Here is a 20249-nt window from a genome sequence, read left to right on the forward strand (position 1 = left end):
CCCAAAAAAAAAAAAAAGAAAGAATCGATCTTTCGTTGTTGCACTTTACAATTATGATCTACTTTTTTTTATACCCACTTGCAGAAAATCATTATCTTCTGACATAAATTGTCTTCAGCTCTCCAGGAAAGCTGTATTTAGTTCATATATTCATGGCCTAACTGTCCAAGAAAAATGAGAGGATATTTTGTTCCTTGTAGATGAGAAATGCGTGGAGGCCAATAAGATACGTCACAGAGACTAACAACTCATAAATTTCCAATAAGGATAGGAAGAAAGAATGTTGCTTTCTTCCCTTTGTCGGATAAATGCTTGCCTTTTCACTTTTGGGGGTCCATTTAGATATATATGCACATATATATATAAATCTTGAACATCTTCTTCGCGTGATTTGGCAACCTAAACTCTCCAATGGCAATGGCGGCTTGCACATCTATGAGAGCTCTGCAACTCAAACTGAACAATCTGTCGCCATTTCTACCTGCCAATGGCAAGATTTTTCCAAATGGGCTTGTGCGTACAGGCTGGAGGAGCCATTCTATGTTTCTCAAGGCGGTTCCAGTAATTCAAAATGGAGTTCTAAGCTTTAATGGGACGGAGGCACTTTTGGGTGTGCCTGATAATGTTGTCATCACAGCGGGCTCCGATTCATCGGCATTTTTGGGTGCTATTTCCACTCAGAGCAGCTCTCGGCATGTTTTCAAGCTAGGAGTTATTGAGTAGGCCTTTTTGTTTGTTTCTTGTTCTTTCTCTGTTGTGAAGTTTGAGGGATTCCTTTTTCTTGATCTGATGAAGGTAGTTGAAAAGTAGATGTTTGTTAAGTATCTTGAGAGTTGTTGAGACTTTGGAATTCAATCTGTGGCCTTGATAAAACAGTGAATTTCCACAATTATAGAACAATGGTGGTATTGAATGAATTTCCTGAGAAGAAGATAATGGAAGAGAATGGTTGATATAACTTTAATGCCAAATGATATGACGTAAGTGGTTTATGCAGAGACGCGAGATTGCTATCGTTGTTTCGGTTTAAAATCTGGTGGATGATACCTCGAGTTGGGAATTCTGGGAGGGACATTCCTGTCGAAACACAGATGTTGCTGCTGGAGGCAAGGGAAGGACCAACTTCTGAAGAGCCTAACCAGGATGCCAAATATGTGCTGTTTTTGCCAATATTAGACGGTGAATTCAGGAGCAGCCTGCAGGGGAACTCAGCTGACGAGCTTGAAGTTTGTGTTGAAACTGGTGAGAAGCTTCAGTCTCTACAACTCTTTTATGATAAAAAGTGTTCCTTATTTCAGAAATACACGATTGAATACTTGCATTAAATGCTTGCGAAGGTTCTTGCATAAAAATCTCTGTTAGCAGAAAGCGGGGAGACAGTTTTGATATCTAAAGAATACTGCTCTTCTTATTTTATGAACCTGTACTTACATGTGTGAGTATCTTGTGTTCTGTGATGTGAGTTTTTTCATGATTCTACAGGTGATTCCACAATAATTGCATCAGCGTCTCCCAAGGCAGTTTTTGTGAACTTTGGAGACAACCCATTCGAACTGATCAAGGAATCTATGAAGTAGGTGGGCTTCAGAGCTGGTTCCAAAATTCCATGACTAAATTAGCTTAAAAGAATGCAAGACAGATACTGTTTTATAATTATGAAAGCACAAAAACAGACTACTTTGTCCAGTGACTTTGTAATATTTAGGGACTCTTCATTGTTATAATGAATACATGCCCAAGAATGGTTGTTGACCTCTGCCAATGCACAGGATTCTGCAGAAATACAGCGGAACATTTGCTCTTAGAGAGACCAAGCAGGCAAGTCTACCAGCAGAATTCCGTCTCAGTAGTATAAATGAAAATGTTTAACTAGAATAAACTCTTATGTTGGATGCAGATGCCTGGAATGCTAGATTGGTTCGGTTGGTGCACCTGGGATGCCTTTTACCAAGACGTCAATCCTCAAGGAATCAGAGACGGCCTAAAAAGGTTAGTTCTACCCCAATATGCTTAGTCAACTGATGTTTTTTAAGATAAAACTTCGAGTCTGTGAGTTATGGACGGGAAAAAAGTAAAACAGCTTCCAATTTGAAACCAGAATCTTGAAAAATATTTTTGAATGAGCTGTTTTCTTTCTCTTTTTTTTTTTCTTTTGGGTGCATCTTACAGTAAATTCAGTTCTTTCATAGTTTCTTTGAGTCATTCAGTCTTTCTCTCAGCTTGTCTGAAGGTGGTACTCCAGCAAGGTTTCTAATAATTGATGATGGTTGGCAAGATACAACCAATGAGTTCCAGAAAGAGGGGGAGCCTTTGATTGAAGGGACACAGTAAGTTGACTAGTAGTATCCTCGGTATTAATGAGGAAAAAGCCCAATGTCATGAATCATAAAAATGCAGGTTTGGGGCCAGATTGATGAGTATAAAAGAAAACAGTAAGTTTCGGAAGACAGCAGCTGATGATTCAAGCAACACGCCGCATAGTTTAAAGGACTTTGTTTCAGATATAAAGAGCACTTTTGGTCTCAAGTATGCTCATTCCCTGTTTCTGGCCTCTCAAGTTTGCCTTTTTTATTCACCTTTACGAGTGCATGTACAAACATGATGACAAAAGAATTTCTTAATCTCTGCCAGTCGCAATATGACAGCCTTCTTGAAATATTGATAGATATCATAAGTTATTGTTCTATTCTAGTAATACGGATCCTGGCATTCTTCTAGGTACGTGTACGTATGGCACGCGTTAATGGGATATTGGGGTGGACTTCATCCAGATGCCCCAGGAACTAAGAAGTATAATCCCAAACTAAAGTTCCCACTACAATCACCGGGAAATCTTGCACATCAGAGGGACATAGCAATGGACTCTATGGAGGAGTATGGTGTTGGTACAATCGATCCAGACAGAATATTTGAGTTTTATGACGATCTACACAGATATCTTGCGTCACAGGAAGTGGACGGAGTTAAGGTTGATGTACAGAACTTACCAGAAACAGTAGCCACAGGTTCAGGAGGACGTGTTTCACTTACTAGACATTTTCAGCAATCGCTCGAAAAGTCAATATCCAATAATTTTCAAGATAATGGCATCATATGCTGTATGGCTCAGAACACGGATTCTGTCTACAAGTACTGAACTGAAAATGTTGAATTTCTGTTGTTATTCTTAACTCGTTTCCTGTAGAGATGACAGTAGCATGTTTCGGCTTGTTATTCTTTCAATAGCAAATATTCAGATGCAAAAAATAATGATAACTTCATTCGTTATCTGTGGTTACAGCTCAAAAGCAAGTGCAATCACACGTGCATCAGATGATTATTACCCCAAGAACCCAACGACGCAGACTCTGCATATAGCTGCTGTAGCTTATAACAGCTTATTCTTTGGTGAAATAGTTGTCCCGGATTGGGACATGTTCTATGTATGGAATGCTATTTCTGTCATACGACTGCATAATTTTGATAGTGACGTTCCCAGAGATTAATTCTATTTTCGTTTGCTTCCAGAGCCTCCATGATGCAGCTGAGTTTCATGCAGTTGCTCGAGCTGTTGGAGGCTGTGGCATCTATGTAAGGTATGCACAAACAGTGTAGTTAATTCATCGACAATGGACTACTTCCTGTTCAGTAAAAGAAAGTTAAAATGCATCCTAAAATTATTCTACGCGGACTTCTTTTTTATCCTTATTAACAATCGTTCATGTCAGTGATAAACCTGGAAACCACGACTTTGATATACTCAAGAGGCTTGTGCTGCCTGATGGATCTGTGATGAGGGCAAGGTATCCTGGAAGGCCTTCTCGTGATTGTTTATTCAACGATCCAGTTACAGATGGGAAAAGGTATTTCCTCAGCTAAACAATGTTCTGTTGCATCGAAATAAGGTGACGTTTTAACCCCATATTCTGTTCTTGTCAAAAAGCCTCATGAAGATATGGAACCTGAACAAACTTACTGGAGTTCTTGCCGTATTCAATTGCCAAGGAGCAGGAACTTGGCCTGGTCTGGAGAATACCGTTCAAAAGAACGACCTTGAGCTGGCTGGAAAGATATCCCCAGCAGATATCGAGTACCTTTCAGAAATTTCACCCGAATCCTGGGATGGAGAATTTGCGGTCTTTTCCTTCAAATCAGGTTCCTTGATTCTAGTTGCTTACTACATTTGAAAATACAGCTAGCTACTGAGATTCCAACAATTTCATCTGAGACAAAGTTTGTTCAAAATTCTTCTCTGCTTACGACAATCCTCAGGTTCTCTCTCCCGACTCTCAACGCATGGAAAGCTGAACATCGGCTTTAAAACCTTACAATGTGATGTCTTTACAGTATCTCCCATCAAGGTAGCTCATCAACTTAGTAAACATGTGTCTTTTTCTGTCTGCATACCAGGAAGCAATGCATACATAAGAACTACCATGTCTCGGAATCTTACAGGTTTATCATCAAGAAATCCAATTTGCACCCATTGGACTGATAAATATGTACAACTCCGGAGGGGCCGTTCATGCAGTTGAGGCCATCGACGATTCTTTATTTCCTGGAATACGAATCCAAGGAAGAGGCGAAGGTGTTTTTGGAGCCTATTCGAGCTCAGAGCCGAAACGTTGCTCTGTGAATACGACGGAGGCTCAATTCCATTTCAACAGTGAACACCATTTTTTGACAGTTAACGTTCCCACCGGAACGAATTCTTGGGAAATTGCTGCTCATTACTGAGACCCTTCTGTCATAAATCTTGTAAACGTAATTCGATTTGAAAATAATTCACATTTTTTCTTGTAGATAAACATGTGATGAATACACCAAAGTCCAAATGATCTGTATCAAGACAAATTATCAATTATTGTTGGCGGCAGCAATGAACATGTGAAATAATCTAAAAACATGAGTTAGCTTCAAACAACTGTACGATGTTATGACTAAAAATGTTATCCCAATGACTGCAAATGATTGTGTCCTGATCCAATAAAAAGAAGCCCATATCATTTCCTCCTCAAGGGAAAGGAAAGTAACATTAATTCCTACACACTGTTTTGATTGTACTAATTCTTGATTTCCTCATTTTTTTCCCGAAAAAAACTATCAAAAGTCGAAAATTTTTGCTTTATTTTTAAGGAAAGAACGCAAAAAGAGCAATTTCTTAGGGTCTTTACCAACCCAAAATGTCAAAAAAAAGAGACATAGGAGATGAAGATCAGGGGAAAAAGCGTATTTATAGGATGTTAAAGCCAATTTCCCTCTCTAACTATACACATATACTACATGCATACATCCCATTGTAATCTATCTATCTATACCATAGAAAGAGAGATTGCAAGGAGAGGCAGAGAGTTGTTAGCTTGCGAAAAGCAGTGATGGATGGTGTGCATTTCTATACACACTCTGTGTGTGTATTGTGTGTGTATATATGTATTAAAACTGTTATTCATTAGCTCTATATCACTTAGATTGTGAACCAAAATCACTTAGAAGAAAGAGAACAGGACACGAAAGGTAATCATCAACACAAACTCTGACATGAACAAACGTCTTCTTGAATTATTCAAAATCTGTGTTAGCATTTCTCATAGTTTGATATGCATGTTTTTTGGGATTATTAAGGTTGTTGTTTGTGGTGTTGTCTTACTTGTGTATGTCTATGTTTTTTTATGTCGTGTTTCGTTTTCAGACGGTGTAAGCAAGAGAGAATGGAGAAGGATGGTCGGAAAAGGAAGAGAACAAGAGATCAAACAGATGATCAGAAGAACAAAGAATCACACAAGGGCAAGAAGCTGGAAACCATGATGATCAGCTCCCTGGACAATGATTCCTCTTACAGAGGCGACACGGGCTATGAATCCTGTGATGCTGTTGGAGTTTTCGACTTTCCATGGCTCAAAGACGGCGTTGTTTTTGAGGTGGACGACTACTTGCAACCGGAGGACGTGTTTGCACCGTGTTGTTCATACGTAGACGACACTTTTGTAGCGAATCTTGATCAATCTTGCGTGCAGAATTCACCAGCCCTTGATCGAAACTCCCATGACAAGAAGTGCGATGACGATAGCTTGTGGCCGTCGTTCAAAGTCGACGATCTCGATTCTATAGATTGCATTTGGAGGGCTCTCATTGATCAACCTCTTGACAACATTGGTTTGAACAAGGCCTAGCTAGAAGAATATCCCATGTTCTTTCCATCATGATCAGTTTATATCTGGTTTCTTCAAAGATTACATGTTTGTGAAGTACTAAGATTTTGCAGCAAACTAGGTATTGCATTTCTTGTCCTTGTAAGGATGGAGAAGTATATAAGAATTGATGATGTCGAAGGCTATGTGATGAGATTTGTGCATGAGAGTACTATTGATCTTCCTGATGCTCTGATGTGGAGTTGTGGACTGTTAGTTTTTTACTTTAGGCCCATTAGTCTCTGTGGCCCAATGGGCCTACGGTGCCCAACTGAGAAGGTAGGAGATGTATTGAATTAATTATTATAGATTCTATTGTATGTAGATTTTTTATTGTAATACATTTTTCTTGTACAACTGAAGAGAATTCTGTGTTTTTATTTTGAGTTTTCAGCATTTAAAACAGTATTTAAAGAGAAAATAAATTTATTTATACGTTGAAAATATATTGATTTGAGATCACAGTTCATTTACATATTCTCATTTCACGTGAAAATTAATACAAATTTAAAAATATATATTGCTCATTTACTAATAAGAATTAGGGTTAATTACATTTTGTCATCCGAACTATAATTATTTTTACAGTTTGGCACCTAAACTTTATTTTGTGTCAACTTACCATTTCAATTTTATAAAATTTTGCACTTTGTCATTTATAATTATTTTTCAATCAAGTTAAATATCACATGCAGTGCACATGTGATACTTAAAAGTTATATGATGTTATATTTTTCACGTATGCACAACATGTGATGTTTTTTGGCAGAAAAATCAACAAAAATACGGTCATATACATTAAAGTACAAATTTCTTAAAATTGATATGATAAATTGATATAAAAAAAAATTTGACAAAATATAAAAATGATTATAGTTCAAATGATAAAATATAATTTACGCTAAAATTTATAATGTTCACGTTCAAATTTCTAGAAGTAGAGAGAGCGCGATCAACGGCGGAAGGTGGACTCGCGTGGTGGTCCAAATTTCACAACCTATGATTTGGAGCAGTCATTTTCGCTTCTTGGAACAGACATTGAGAAAGGTGGAATTAATGGAAAATTAAGGAAAATAATTGAGAGTAGGAGCATGTGGGACAGCGCAATTAAGGATGGGGCTTTAGTGTGTCGAGCTCAACTTACTAACCGTTTAATGATAAAGGAGAGTACTATTTTGAATTATAATTTAGGGACAATTAGAATTTCTTTATTGAGATTTGGTATAATTATACGTAAATTTTTGTAATTTAAAAAATTATATTTGGCGTCCTTGAAATTTACTTCCGTCTAACAAATAAGTCTCCTGTTAATCAAAATTCACTCAAAACTGATTTATTGTAAGTCAAATAATTTTTTTCAAATTAAACTATCCATGTAACGGTCAAAATATACCTCTTCACATACATTAATGCGTGAAAACGTATGAGGGTAATTTGATTATAAAAATATTATTTTGACATGGTATAAGTCAATTAGGGGTAAATACAGATTTTTTTCCCAATTATTTTACTAGGGATATCCCCTTCCCTATAGTTTAGTATAATTATGCATAGACCCCCTATGGTTTAGGAAATTACATCTAGCACCCTAAGATTTGCTTCCATCTAACAAATAAGTTATTCGTTAGTCAAAATTCACTAATATTTGCTGATACTAACAAAAAAAAAATTGAATAAAAGTTGCTATTTATTTACTATTGATAACTTAAAAAAAATATTTTACCTGCTATAAGTCAGTAATAAGTCAATCGGAGTAAATATAGATTCTTCTTCTAATTTTTAGGTTAATATTAACAAATTTAATGAATTTTGACTAACGGGGGAATTTATTTGTTAGACGGAAGCAAACTTCAAAAGTGTTAGATGTAATTTCTCAAACTACAGGGAGTTTATATCTAATTACACCAAAGCTTAAGGGAAGATAATGCAATTTTTTTTTCTTTTGTTAATATTATCAAATTTGAAAAATTTTAACCAACGAATGGATTTTATTTGTGAGAAAGAAGCAAATCTCAATAATATTAGATGTAATTTTTTAAATTATAAAAAAATTTAAATATAATCACACCAAACTTTAAAGAGGGGCAATGTAATAATCGCTGTACTTTAAATAGGAAAGAAGTACCAAACTAAGGATGACTAATTGGTACCTTAAAATTGCACCAAAGTTACCATACTAAAAACAAAACTCATTGAAGGTAATAATTATTAAAATTTCAATTTTGTACATTCTCAATATTAAGGGCTTGTTTGCAAATAATTTGATTAATTAACTAATCTAATTACTATTTTAACCATTAACTGAAAAGCGTGTTGGCATTAAAGCATTTTGAACTAAATAATAACCATCTTGTCCTGAATTTGGTACCTTGATATCGGGTCGCTGGATCCCTTTTTGAGTTTTTTACAAGTGAATCATAATAAAAGAACATACGTTAGGCTTGCTGTATAGCCCCCAACTAAGGCTCTCTAATGCTTAAGTTGGAAAATAGGATTGGAAGCGATCAGTGGAGAGCGAGTGAGACCAAAAAATATGATAAGTGCACTTGTCTATAGATGTTCATAAATGCTGATATTTATAGTATACAGTACCATTTAAAAACTTGCTACGTGACATCATCTTGTTATTCCGAGTGTCAGGTGATCCGACTCATTAAAGCGGGCAGGTCAATTGGCCCGACCCGATCCGCGTATTCATGCGCGAATCCTGTCCTTTATTATAATTTTTTTTTTTAAATGGAAGGGCAATTTGATCGTTTGATAATTATTATCATCAAACCTCCACCACATACACACTACAATTATGTAATAAAGCAAGTTCAAAAATTTCATACCACGATGAAATTCCACCATTGCGAGGTTTTATGTCTTTTTAACATCAAATCTTCAAAATCTTAATATCATATTTGATCATCAAATGTTCACAACATCGATGCCATATTTCAAAATAATACGTAATTTGTTCTACAAAACTAAAAGATATCACGCATCCATATTTAAAATTATGTTTTAGGCCTTTGAATCGAAATTTAGAGAGAATAATTAAAAAATAATCGTCACTTGAGATATTGTAATCCTTTCAATTTAAATTTATAAAATTTTCTTCTGTACATAATTTTATAGTCTCGTAATTATTTTTACAAAAAATGTATTAATTATTATTATTATTATTATTATTATTATTATTGTTATTTTATGATCTAAAATTGTGTGAAAATTTTAAACCAAGAAAGTCAAAAAGGCGGAAATAAAAAGGGGGCCCGCTCCGGTCTCATTATTGTCATCAATTATTAGTCTTTATTATTAAGGGAAAAAAAATCAGATTTACAGTAAAAACAAAAAACATAAAAATAAAAATAATACGGATTATTTAATAAAAAATTATAAATACTTCTCTTTAATAAAATTATATAATTTTTGGATAAGAATATGTTATGTCAATAAAAAACTCTAAAAAGAATCAGAATGAAAATTTTTAAAAAATTGTAAACAAAATTATTTACTTAATTAATAAAAAAATCAAAAAAATAAATAAAATTATATTTTTTTATCTATAAAAACATTTTGATTAGTTAACTAATGGATGAAAGTAATAAAAACTAACGAATTGAATTAATTATTAGATAATAATTAAAATAAAAATATATTTATAATTATATAAAATTTTAAAAAAATTTAGGGATAGTTACACTCCTCTTTTGAGATTTAGTATAATTATACGTAAATTCCCTGCTTGAGAAAAGCACCCTGACGTTTGCTCTCGTTTAAAATACATTAAATATGTCCATTTGTTAATCAAGATATACTAAAGCAGATATAACAAAAAAAATTGAATGAAAAGTTATATTTTATCCTCGATTGACTAATTATTGACTTATTGGGTGAAATAATTTTCTGGAACTAAACTATGTTTGTTAGGGTGAAGATATATCTCTTCACTTGAGTTAACGCATGAAGACGTGTGAGGGTAATTTGATTATAAAAAAATTATTTGGCTTGTCATAAGTCAAACATGGATTAATATAGATTTTTTTTGTCGATATTTTTGCTAGTATTAATAAATTCGATGAATTTTAACTAATAGAGAAAATTATTTATTAGATAAAAGCAAATTTTGAGAGTCTTAAATGTAATTTTTCAAATAATAGAGAATTGATGTATAAGTATATCAAATGTTAGAGAATGGAAGTGTGATTATTCCAAAAACTTATTATAATTTATCCGATAAAAATGAATTGGCAAGGGGAATTGGGATTAATAAAAGCAGAAATAATGCAAATTTCTGCTTCCCAAACAACGGCAAAAACGAAAAAACACAGCACACCACCCAACTCACATCCACGCAGCAGCAGAACCCACTCCCTCATCTCTCCTCTTCCATTAACGTTTTCACGGGATTTTTCCGTCTCTTTCCCCTTTCTTGCCTTTGTATCCCTCTTTCTTGATTCATCCATTCATCCCATTGGTTGCTTCAGTTGGTTTTTACCCTACAGAAATTGGGCTGCTTTCAGTTGATGCAAACAAGATTCTCCTCCTCATAGATATGCTCATTTGAAGACACCTTAGCCCAAAAATTACACACTTTCTCTGGATTTCTCTTGCCTTTTTTTTTTTCTGGGTTTTTTCGTAGTAGAAATCTAGTCCAAGAATTTCAGAAACTAGCGATTTTTTGATTTCTTTGTTTCGTCCCGGTATTTTCGTCACTTTCCCTTTGTGGGTGTGCTTGTGTTCATGTGTTTTGGCGTAAAGATTTGGTTTCGAGTGTTGAGGCCGTCAAGTTAGTTAGTGGGAGGGGGAGAGGGTGGGCCGTAAAGATGAAGATGAAGCTGAGAAAATCAGTACTTTTCTTTCTGCTGGTGACATTTCTTGCCCCTATTGTTCTCTACACCGACACTCTTGGAGTCCATTTCACTTCCTCTTCTTGTAATGCTCCCTCTTCTCTCTTCCTCTTTTGTTTTTCAATCCTTAATCTTTCCCTTTTTCCTATAGGATGAGGTTTATTAGTTTTCTTGTTGTTGTTTCTGGCTTTCGTGATTGATTTGTGTTTTTCTTGCTGCTTTTTACAGCTAGGAATGAATTTGTTGAAGATGTTTCAGCCTTTGTAAGTCTTTCTTTGTCGCTGATGGTTGTGGTTTTTCTTTATTTAGTTTTTCTAGTGGGATGTTGAGTTCTTTAATTCTTCTTTTGTAGACTTTTGCTGGTGAAGTTAGGCCTTTGAATGTGCTGCCTCAGGTGTGGATTCTTTTATTGCCCCTCTTGTTTGCCTGTTCTTGGGGTGTACGGTTTGTGTGGAATTTTTAGATCTTTCTTGTTCTGTTTGTTGTAATTGCTCTTCTAATTGACAGGAATCATCTACTACATTGAAAGAGCCGTTGGGCATAGTTTATTTGGAAAACTCAGCCGAGTCCGGTTCCAATTTTTCTGATGATTCTTCTGGAGAGAATACTCGCATTACTAGACAACTCACTGAAGGTTTGTATTTGCTTCATTTTCGTCTTAGTTTGAATTGTGCTGAACTCAAATTCAGGTTATGATTCATTCTGTAACAGAATTAGCGGAAGATAGAACTACAAACTCATCCAGTTTGAGCAAGAATTCTTTGGATGAGAATCCCATAAGACAGGTGATCGATGTTGAGCACGAGGTTGATGTTGAGACGGGGAAAGAAGCATCAAATGAAACCAAGTTGAGTGCTGTAGGAAGTGGGAGTGGACAAATTGATGTTAAGGAAGAAACAAGATCACAGCTTCTTGACGGCAAATCAGAAAATGCCTTAGAGAGAAAGGTATGACTATTCAATATAATCGTTGACTAAGGCTTCTGAATTGTCTTACCTATTCCGAGTGAAGAAATCTTGTTATAATCTTACAGTTTTAAGGCAGTATGAGAAATTTATAGTTCATCTTAGCTGTTGTAATTGAGATGTTGGAGACTGGGAAGGGTTCCGTCTTCTATTTAAAAGAAGTCTCAAATTCATCTTAAAACTGACCTTTTTCTGTTGGTTGAACCTTATACATCTTATAGTCTGTATATTGCTACTAATAAAGTTGGTGGTAGTTTAGAGTAGTTTGACTTTTACCCTTGAATACATATTGGTGCTCTTTGATGCACAAGATCATCCGTTTCACTTTGACTGTGAAAACCTCCCCTTCTCCAAGATTTCCAAAATCATCTCTTCTGTTCTTATGTGTTTCCAGGACCGAAAACGCCTAAAGCACTCTTCGCAAACCTCTGGCAAAGATACTTCTAGAGAACAAGTGAAGGCTATAACTGAGAAACAGAGTGAACGGACAGTTCTGCCAGATGCTCGTGTCCGCCAGCTGAAGGACCAACTCATTCAAGCAAAGCTTTATCTTTCCCTCTCAGCAACTCGAAACAATGTCCACTTTATAAGGGAGCTGCGACTGCGTATGAAGGAAGTCCACCGTGCACTGGGAGATGCCACCAAAGATTCTGAGCTGCCAAAAAAGTTAGTCTTTTGGTTGGATGCACTTCACATTTTGTTAGTTATAGAATTTCAAATTCCTGATAAAAATGACTTATCTGGGTTCATTATTTTTACTTTTGCTTTCTGTTTGTGGAGTGATCAAATTCCTTTCTCCTTTCTGTTTTGCTCAGTCCTTCATGTAGTTCTAATATTATTTGGTTTGCGATTGAAATCTAGTGCTTATGACAAGTTGAAAGCGATGGAGCAAACTCTGTTGAAAGGGAAACAAATACAAGATGATTGTGCTGCTGTGGTGAAGAAACTTCGTGCAATGATTCATTCATCTGAGGAGCAGCTCCGAGTCCACAAGAAACAGGCCCTATTTTTGACACATTTAACTGCCAAGACAATGCCTAAAGGGCTTCACTGTCTTCCTTTGCGCCTTACAACAGAGTATTTCATGTTGAACTCGTCTCAGCAGCATTTCTTGAACAGTGAAAGATTAGATGATCCCAAGCTATACCACTACGCCTTATTTTCAGACAACGTATTTGCAGCAGCAGTAGTTGTGAACTCAACAATAACCCATGCAAAGGTAAGCAAGAATGTTATATTGTCAGAGAATGGGTTTCCATTCATCCATCTTCATACTCGTAATTAATTCAGCTTGATGCTTCAAATTTCCTGAGCAGGATCCTTCAAAACACGTCTTCCATGTTGTCACCGATAGGCTCAATTATGCTGCAATGAGAATGTGGTTTTTAGCCAATCCCCCTGGCAAAGCAACAATTCAGGTTCAGAATGTTGAGGAGTTCACATGGTTAAACTCAAGCTACAGTCCAGTTCTTAAGCAGTTGGGTTCACCCTCCATGATTGATTATTACTTCAAAAACCGACGTGCTGAATCTGATCCTAACTTAAAATTTAGAAATCCGAAGTACCTGTCAATCATGAATCATCTCCGGTTTTACCTACCTGAGATCTTCCCCAAGCTGAACAAGGTTTTATTCTTAGATGATGATATTGTAGTCCAGAAAGATCTCACTGGCCTCTGGTCTCTTGATCTAAAGGAGAAGGTCATCGGAGTGGTTGAAACATGTGGAGAGAGCTTTCACCGGTTCGACCGTTACCTCAATTTTTCAAACCCTCTTATCTCAAGAAATTTTGACCCTCGTGCTTGTGGTTGGGCGTTTGGGATGAATATCTTTGATCTGGATGAGTGGAGGAAACAAAATATCACGGATGTGTACCACAAATGGCAGAGCCTGGTGAGTTCCATTTGCTTTGTGTATGTGTCCATAATATTTATCATGTGCAACACTGACAAGAAATGTGTTTTTTCCAGAATCAAGATAGACTGTTATGGAAGCTGGGGACTCTTCCACCAGGCCTGATTACCTTTTGGAATCGCACTTACGCCCTTGACAAATCTTGGCATGTTCTGGGACTCGGCTATAATCCAAACGTATCTCAAAAGGATATCGAACGAGCAGCAGTAATACATTACAATGGCAACTTGAAACCGTGGCTTGAGATAGCCATACCAAAGTTCCGAAACTACTGGGCAAGATTTGTGGATTATGATCACCAATATTTACGGGAATGCAACATCACTCCATAAACGCCACTCACAATTTCTCATTCAGAGATCCCTTTTGGGATTGCCCTTGCGTTTTTATTGCAGGTCTGTGCAATTAGGTGATGATGCTTAACTTTTCAAAGCGAAAGCATAAGCCATCTTGGTATATATCCCTTAGCAGAGTATACTGGCTTTTGATTCATGATTTTCTTCATTTATTTTTTTACTCTTGATCAATGTAGAGCCGCTGAACTGCACTGTATCTGTAAATGGATACAACACGACATTTTTTTCCCATTTTGTAGCATGGTTTCCTGTAGTTCTTCCCTCCTAGTTTGCAACTTGCATTTGGTTACATGAACTGTCACTTTGTGCATAATCTGTTGGCTATCCATGAAATATCGGCCATCCCTTTCAACTTCCACTTGATTGAATTATTCGATCAGCCCCTGCCGACATTCGCACCGACACAAACCTTAACTTAATCAGATTGTAAACCTTGTATATACTTCTCAACATTAGCTGATATTCTGGGCCTACTTTAGATCTTGGTTAAGTCTTTTACTGCACAAACTTGTTTTCTTGCACGGCAACAGCACACGAGGGCACAGCAGTCTGACAATGTTCCTCGGATTCGAAGGGTAGTTCTTAGAACATCATAACCGTTCATGTATGACGAGCCCACATGAATACTATCACAGATTTCGAATTTGAAATCTCAAGAACACCTTCGAACGAATCAGATTCTGAGTTTCAAGACAATCACGGTTTTCCGTCTACGAAGGTTAATATGGATTCTATCAAAACCCAATCTCTTGAAAATTCAAAATTTCGAGACTCACCAAGAATAATGTATAGCTAGTGTATATAATAATCGCAGCTTGTGAGCACTGAGCAGAGAGGTTGGCGTGGGAGCAGTGGGGAGGGATGGACAGGCTGTTGAGAAGGCAAAGCCACATGGTTGTTGGGAGGTAGGGACGCTTTGATGCCCACTATGTGAGACTGAGACGCCCATAAACGGCCCAGCTACCTCACGTGCAGCCACCCTACCAATCATAAATTTTATTTTGAGTATACATTACATTACTTGATGTTATGCAACAACAACTGTCTAAATCCCGTACAGTTGTAAGGTGAAGATCTTCTATTATGTTTTTTTAAGTTAATATCACACTTATACGCGTATTTTATTTTTTTTAATTTAAAAATATTATATTTTATTAAAGTATGATAGAAGATTCATATTTGATGTGAGTCTGCTAAAAATTAGATATCTCACTAAAAAGGTGTTTGCAATATCTTTTGTTTTGTGGTAGGAATAAGTTGTAGAAATAGTTATAAGTTAAACAGTAGTAAATATTGGGCGTATTTAAAAATAAAAATATATAATTTAATATTTTTAATTTTATCAATAAGTTGGAGAAGTTGATTTAGAGTTATTTATAGATTTTGGCCTAGATCATCTTAATTTAAGCACTTCAAAAGCAGAAATTGTATGATAAAAGAACACGCTTCTCAACTAATTTTCAAGAATAAACTGGTGAGTGGTTATTTTGAACATTTTCAAACATGCCCTGAAGGATTTGACGAGACTCTAGACCTGTGTTGTTGATGTGGCAATGTTCGATTCTTGATTATTTGACAATAACTTTTGGTGGTCGTGAAATAATTTCATGTAGAAAAATAAGAACTCAAATTCAAAAGAAAAGAATATTTAAAAGTGAGAATCGAATCAAGCCACATGAGATTGTTTTTTGTGAAGCTATATACATATATATATATATATATATATGTCTATGTATTAGTTTTGGAAAAAGAAAATCGCAATTTTCCATAATTGAAAAGGTAATTAAGAAAAATAAGGGAAATGGTTTAAAATGTTACCAACTTTATGTTACCGTATTGGGTATTTTGGGCTTCGATGCGGTTGACGAATGGTTTGCGATGTATCCGACCCGATAAGGAAAACTGGGCTTGGGTTTGATCTATAACTCGGTTCGTTTCGGCCCGTATAAGTGGTATAGGTAACGGGTAACTTTTGAAATTCTTGAAATTGCGGGGGCGGTTTTTGGAATTTCGCTTATTTCTTTTTGGCCCTCTGAAAACTGAAGTATTTGACAAGCTTCTCCTTTGCTTTTCCTCTGTTCTCTCTCCTAGGGTTTGGGATCTCGCGGAGCGTCAAGGCGAGGTTTTCAGGTTTCATTACGTCTTTTTCTCTCTATTTCATTTGGTCGTGCGCTGAAAATTCTGTTTTGATGCTTTGGTTTTTGAATTTCTTGAAGAGAAGAATTGAGAACCGAGAGTAAAATTTTACTATTTTCTGCTGTATAGTTGAAGTCTGTTCATTAATTTTTCTGAATTATAGCTCGAATTATGTCTATATGCGTGGTTTTAGGCTGAGGTATTCTTTCCGATTGTTTTCTTGGGAAATATGAGCGTGAGTGTTTGCCGTGGAGAGAAAATAGAAGGTGTTAGCGAATGTTGATTTCTAAAGTTTGGACTAGCAGAATGAAGTAGTTCGGACCAACGATGACAATGTCTTTTTGTTTACACTGTGGGGCCTATATAATAGTGGAGGTCAGACTGCAAAGACCTCGCGATGGTAAGTATAGCTATCGGTTTTTAAGAGAAAAGGAAGAAGCTGATATGATCATGAATGGGAGACAGTGAAGAGGAATTCTTTCTGAACTGAACCTGGCTGTGAGAAAATGCACAGAGTATCAAATGTTGAGCACGATTTGGAAGAGAAAGATAGACGTGGATCAGCATTGTATTTGAACAAATATGCAGATTATATTTAGTAGATTTCAGCTACTCACAATTTACTAAAATTTGTAGATAAAGCTTTCAGCATAGTTTTCCCTCTCCACAAATTGACTATACAAATGCGACCTATCTTGCATCAAATAAAAGCACCAGCCAGTTTTTTCACTATACAAGTGCTTCAACTAATCACACTGTTTTCGTTACAAGTCAGGACTCCCTTTTTGGTAGCTTCTGTCATTTTGTCTCTCTATATGTGAACTACTAAGTTCATTGCTGCTAATTTTACCAATAATTTTCTATGGTCTCTGATTTCCTACGTGTTGACTTATGAGAAATTTGCTCCTTAATGATTTCTTTTTAAAGTATCTGGATAACAATTCTCCAATTTATTGCTTTACTAAACCATCATTATTGTTCTGTGTATTGTGTCTGATTTCTTGTCGATGAATCAATCTGTTATGGTTACTGTAAGAAGAAGAAATTGGTGGAAGCAATTTGAGTCCTAAATAAATCAGTATGTCTCAAACACTTTTCTTTTGTCTGCATGTTATGGTTTGCCAAAACGACATCATTATACCATTCATATGGTATCATGTTATTGGTACTAATGCTGAGACTAAAATTGCAGAATTTTAGGTCTGAAAGCTGTGACCATGTCCACTTCACATCTTCCTGCCACCACTGATTCACTGTTCCAGGCTGCTGAAGCCAAAACTCCTCCTGAAGCAATATCTATCCTTTACCAGGTGCTAGAAAATCCTTCATCTTCTTCTGAAGCCCTTCGAATAAAGGAACAGGCTATTACCAATCTCTCTGATCTTCTCAGACAAGAGGGTCGAGCAGCAGAACTTCAAAACCTCCTCACCAAGTTGCGCCCATTCTTTTCCTTGATCCCGAAGGCAAAAACTGCAAAAATTGTTCGTGGTATTGTCGATGCAGTAGCTAAAATTCCTGGTACATCTGATCTTCAGATCTCCCTTTGCAAAGAAATAGTGCAATGGACACGCACTGAAAAGCGAACTTTTCTACGTCAAAGAATTGAGGCAAGACTTGCGGCTCTCTTGATGGACAACAAGGAATATTCTGAAGCATTGAATCTCCTTTCAGGTCTTATCAAGGAGGTCAGAAGATTAGATGACAAACTTTTGCTTGTGGAAATCAACTTGCTTGAGAGCAAACTTCATTTCTCTCTGAGAAACCTGCCTAAAGCAAAGGCTGCACTCACTGCAGCAAGAACAGCAGCCAATGCTATATATGTGCCTCCCGCTCAACAGGGCACTATAGATTTGCAGAGTGGGATTCTACATGCAGAAGAAAAGGACTATAAAACTGCATACAGCTACTTCTTTGAAGCATTCGAGGCTTTTAATGCTCTAGATGATGCCCAGGCAATATACAGCCTCAAGTATATGTTGCTGTGCAAAATTATGGTAAACCAGGCTGATGATGTGGCAGGAATCATATCCTCACCTAAGGTGGGTTTACAATATCAAGGACCAGAGCTCGATGCAATGAAAGCAGTTGCTGATGCCCATTCGAAACGTGCACTCAGGCTCTTCGAAATTGCTTTGCAAAATTTTAAGACACAGCTGGAGGAAGACCCTATTGTGCATAGGCACCTATCTTCCCTCTACGATACGCTACTGGAGCAAAATCTTTGCCGGTTGATCGAGCCTTTTTCAAGAGTTGAGATCTCTCATATAGCAGAGTTGATTGAATTGCCAGTGCACCATGTAGAAAAGAAATTATCGCAGATGATACTGGATAAGAAATTCGCGGGGACATTAGACCAGGGTGCTGGATGCCTTATTATATTCGATGATCCCAAGACTGATGCCATCTATCCTGATACCCTGGAGACCATTTCAAACATGGGAAAGGTTGTAGACAGTCTTTATGTAAGATCTGCCAAAATTATGGCTTGAGAACGACATTAGGGAACAAAAATCTCTACTTATATCTTCCATGTGTTCCTTTCCACCTTGAGGTAATTGGATTCTTTCTTGCTGGTCTCGGCTGTAATTGTTTTGTTGATTTACATGTCAATTTAGCATATATCCTACTTATTCTGCACTCGATAGTCTTGTGTGAATTACACGGTGCCCTTGAAATTTCTAGCAGTCCTGTATTGGATATTATGTGCTCACAAGAACTGAGAATCTGTGTACTCTAGGAAGTAGTAAGCATTGATATTAATTAGTATATGAGGTATATTTATGTATATGTATGAATTTTCATTCGAAACTATAGATACGTACTTATATTACATCGTTCAATCATTAAAAGGTTTAATCTGACACTAAACAACAAGTAAAGGTTTTCTCAGAAACATCCAGAGATACATCAAACCTTTTTAATAAGTTTTTCAGAATACTCTTCTATATCTATATCTATATTTATATTATATTATATATCTATAAAAGTGTAGATCACCTAAAAAGCTTCTTTCTTTTTTTGATTGGACTAAATTAACTTTGTAATGTAATTTTTTTAAGTATAAAAATGTGAAATAATATACTTATTAATTACTTTTCACATTACACACATTTATTCTTATTAATTACTTTCACATTATCCATATTGATTCCTATTAATAATTTTTCACATTTACTGATATCAATTTTTTGCATATTATTTATATAATATAATACACTTACTAGATCAAAATACCTCTATGATATAAGGCGACATGACCAGAAAAAATTATGAACATTAAAAGGAATTAATGGGGTGAAATTTGGTAAGTGGTGGCTATGTTGTATGTGAATTAGGCCCATTGCCTTTGTCATGTTCTACCACTTTATAGTTCGTTTCTAATGTAATTTACATTTACCTAAGAAAAAGATTCCTAATATAGATATAAATGACACTTAGTTAGATCACTTAATATATTAAAATATATAGGTTTGATGACAAATGAAAAGCAATTAAATGAATTGTCATGTAAAGTAAACATTTTGAAAAGTAACATAGGTTAAAAGAAAAATAAAAATCAACTAAAAATCACTCGTTATGTAAAGTGAATACTTTTTGTAGTAGATAGATTAAAATGTAATTTTAGCATTTAAAGTGTATTTATTGGATACATAATATGCTATATGATGCTAGGAAAACATATAGGCTATATGATTAAGAATAGATGCGATTTGAAAATTGAAGAAGCATCTCTTTGCAAGAAAGAGAAGTATGTTAATTATAAAGATATTATAAGTATATGAGTAATTTGAGATGTTTTATATTTTTTTAAAATTTTATTTGATAACTAAAAAATATTAAAAAGTATAATTTTATATGTCAATAAAATTTTATT

At 35.7% G+C, this 20249-nt stretch overlaps 4 protein-coding genes across 4 annotated transcripts; all 4 read left to right on the plus strand.

Annotated features, from left to right (window-relative positions):
* LOC105168068 (probable galactinol--sucrose galactosyltransferase 2) lies at positions 155–4840 on the plus strand. Its single transcript, XM_011087990.2, has 14 exons — positions 155–719; positions 998–1242; positions 1483–1573; positions 1770–1818; positions 1898–1989; positions 2220–2327; positions 2398–2526; positions 2719–3129; positions 3281–3422; positions 3508–3575; positions 3708–3842; positions 3923–4134; positions 4252–4340; positions 4435–4840. Exons 1-14 carry the CDS (start codon positions 412–414, stop codon positions 4714–4716), a joined length of 2361 nt encoding a protein of 786 aa, XP_011086292.1. The 5' UTR covers positions 155–411; the 3' UTR covers positions 4717–4840.
* LOC105168070 lies at positions 5244–6506 on the plus strand. Its single transcript, XM_011087991.2, has 2 exons — positions 5244–5493; positions 5669–6506. The coding sequence occupies exon 2, from the start codon at positions 5688–5690 to the stop codon at positions 6147–6149; it is 462 nt and encodes a 153-aa protein (XP_011086293.1). The 5' UTR covers positions 5244–5493; positions 5669–5687; the 3' UTR covers positions 6150–6506.
* On the plus strand, positions 10452–14501 carry LOC105168071 (probable galacturonosyltransferase 4). The gene is made up of 9 exons (XM_011087992.2): positions 10452–11090; positions 11234–11268; positions 11358–11399; positions 11513–11639; positions 11717–11952; positions 12365–12636; positions 12832–13189; positions 13287–13862; positions 13940–14501. The coding sequence occupies exons 1-9, from the start codon at positions 10982–10984 to the stop codon at positions 14213–14215; spliced, it is 2031 nt and encodes a 676-aa protein (XP_011086294.1). The 5' UTR covers positions 10452–10981; the 3' UTR covers positions 14216–14501.
* On the plus strand, positions 16244–18994 carry LOC105168072 (26S proteasome non-ATPase regulatory subunit 11 homolog). Its single transcript, XM_011087993.2, has 2 exons — positions 16244–16369; positions 17568–18994. Exon 2 carries the CDS (start codon positions 17593–17595, stop codon positions 18862–18864), a length of 1272 nt encoding a protein of 423 aa, XP_011086295.1. The 5' UTR covers positions 16244–16369; positions 17568–17592; the 3' UTR covers positions 18865–18994.

This window comes from Sesamum indicum, linkage group LG8 (genome assembly GCF_000512975.1).
Source record: "Sesamum indicum cultivar Zhongzhi No. 13 linkage group LG8, S_indicum_v1.0, whole genome shotgun sequence".
NCBI lineage: Eukaryota > Viridiplantae > Streptophyta > Magnoliopsida > Lamiales > Pedaliaceae > Sesamum > Sesamum indicum.

What these genes read in the sequence shown, in the direction of transcription:
- LOC105168068 (XM_011087990.2), top strand. Translation starts at nt 412, where the DNA reads ATGGCAATGGCGGCTTGCACATCTATGAGAGCTCTGCAACTCAAACTG. An exon ending in AACACGGATTCTGTCTACAA is followed by an intron (nt 3,130 to 3,280) that starts GTACTGAACTGA and finishes CTGTGGTTACAG; the next exon opens with CTCAAAAGCAAGTGCAATCA. An exon ending in TTACAGTATCTCCCATCAAG is followed by an intron (nt 4,341 to 4,434) that starts GTAGCTCATCAA and finishes GGAATCTTACAG; the next exon opens with GTTTATCATCAAGAAATCCA.
- LOC105168070 (XM_011087991.2), top strand. Translation starts at nt 5,688, where the DNA reads ATGGAGAAGGATGGTCGGAAAAGGAAGAGAACAAGAGATCAAACAGAT.
- LOC105168071 (XM_011087992.2), top strand. Translation starts at nt 10,982, where the DNA reads ATGAAGATGAAGCTGAGAAAATCAGTACTTTTCTTTCTGCTGGTGACA. An exon ending in CTTTGAATGTGCTGCCTCAG is followed by an intron (nt 11,400 to 11,512) that starts GTGTGGATTCTT and finishes TCTAATTGACAG; the next exon opens with GAATCATCTACTACATTGAA. An exon ending in TACTAGACAACTCACTGAAG is followed by an intron (nt 11,640 to 11,716) that starts GTTTGTATTTGC and finishes ATTCTGTAACAG; the next exon opens with AATTAGCGGAAGATAGAACT.
- LOC105168072 (XM_011087993.2), top strand. Translation starts at nt 17,593, where the DNA reads ATGTCCACTTCACATCTTCCTGCCACCACTGATTCACTGTTCCAGGCT.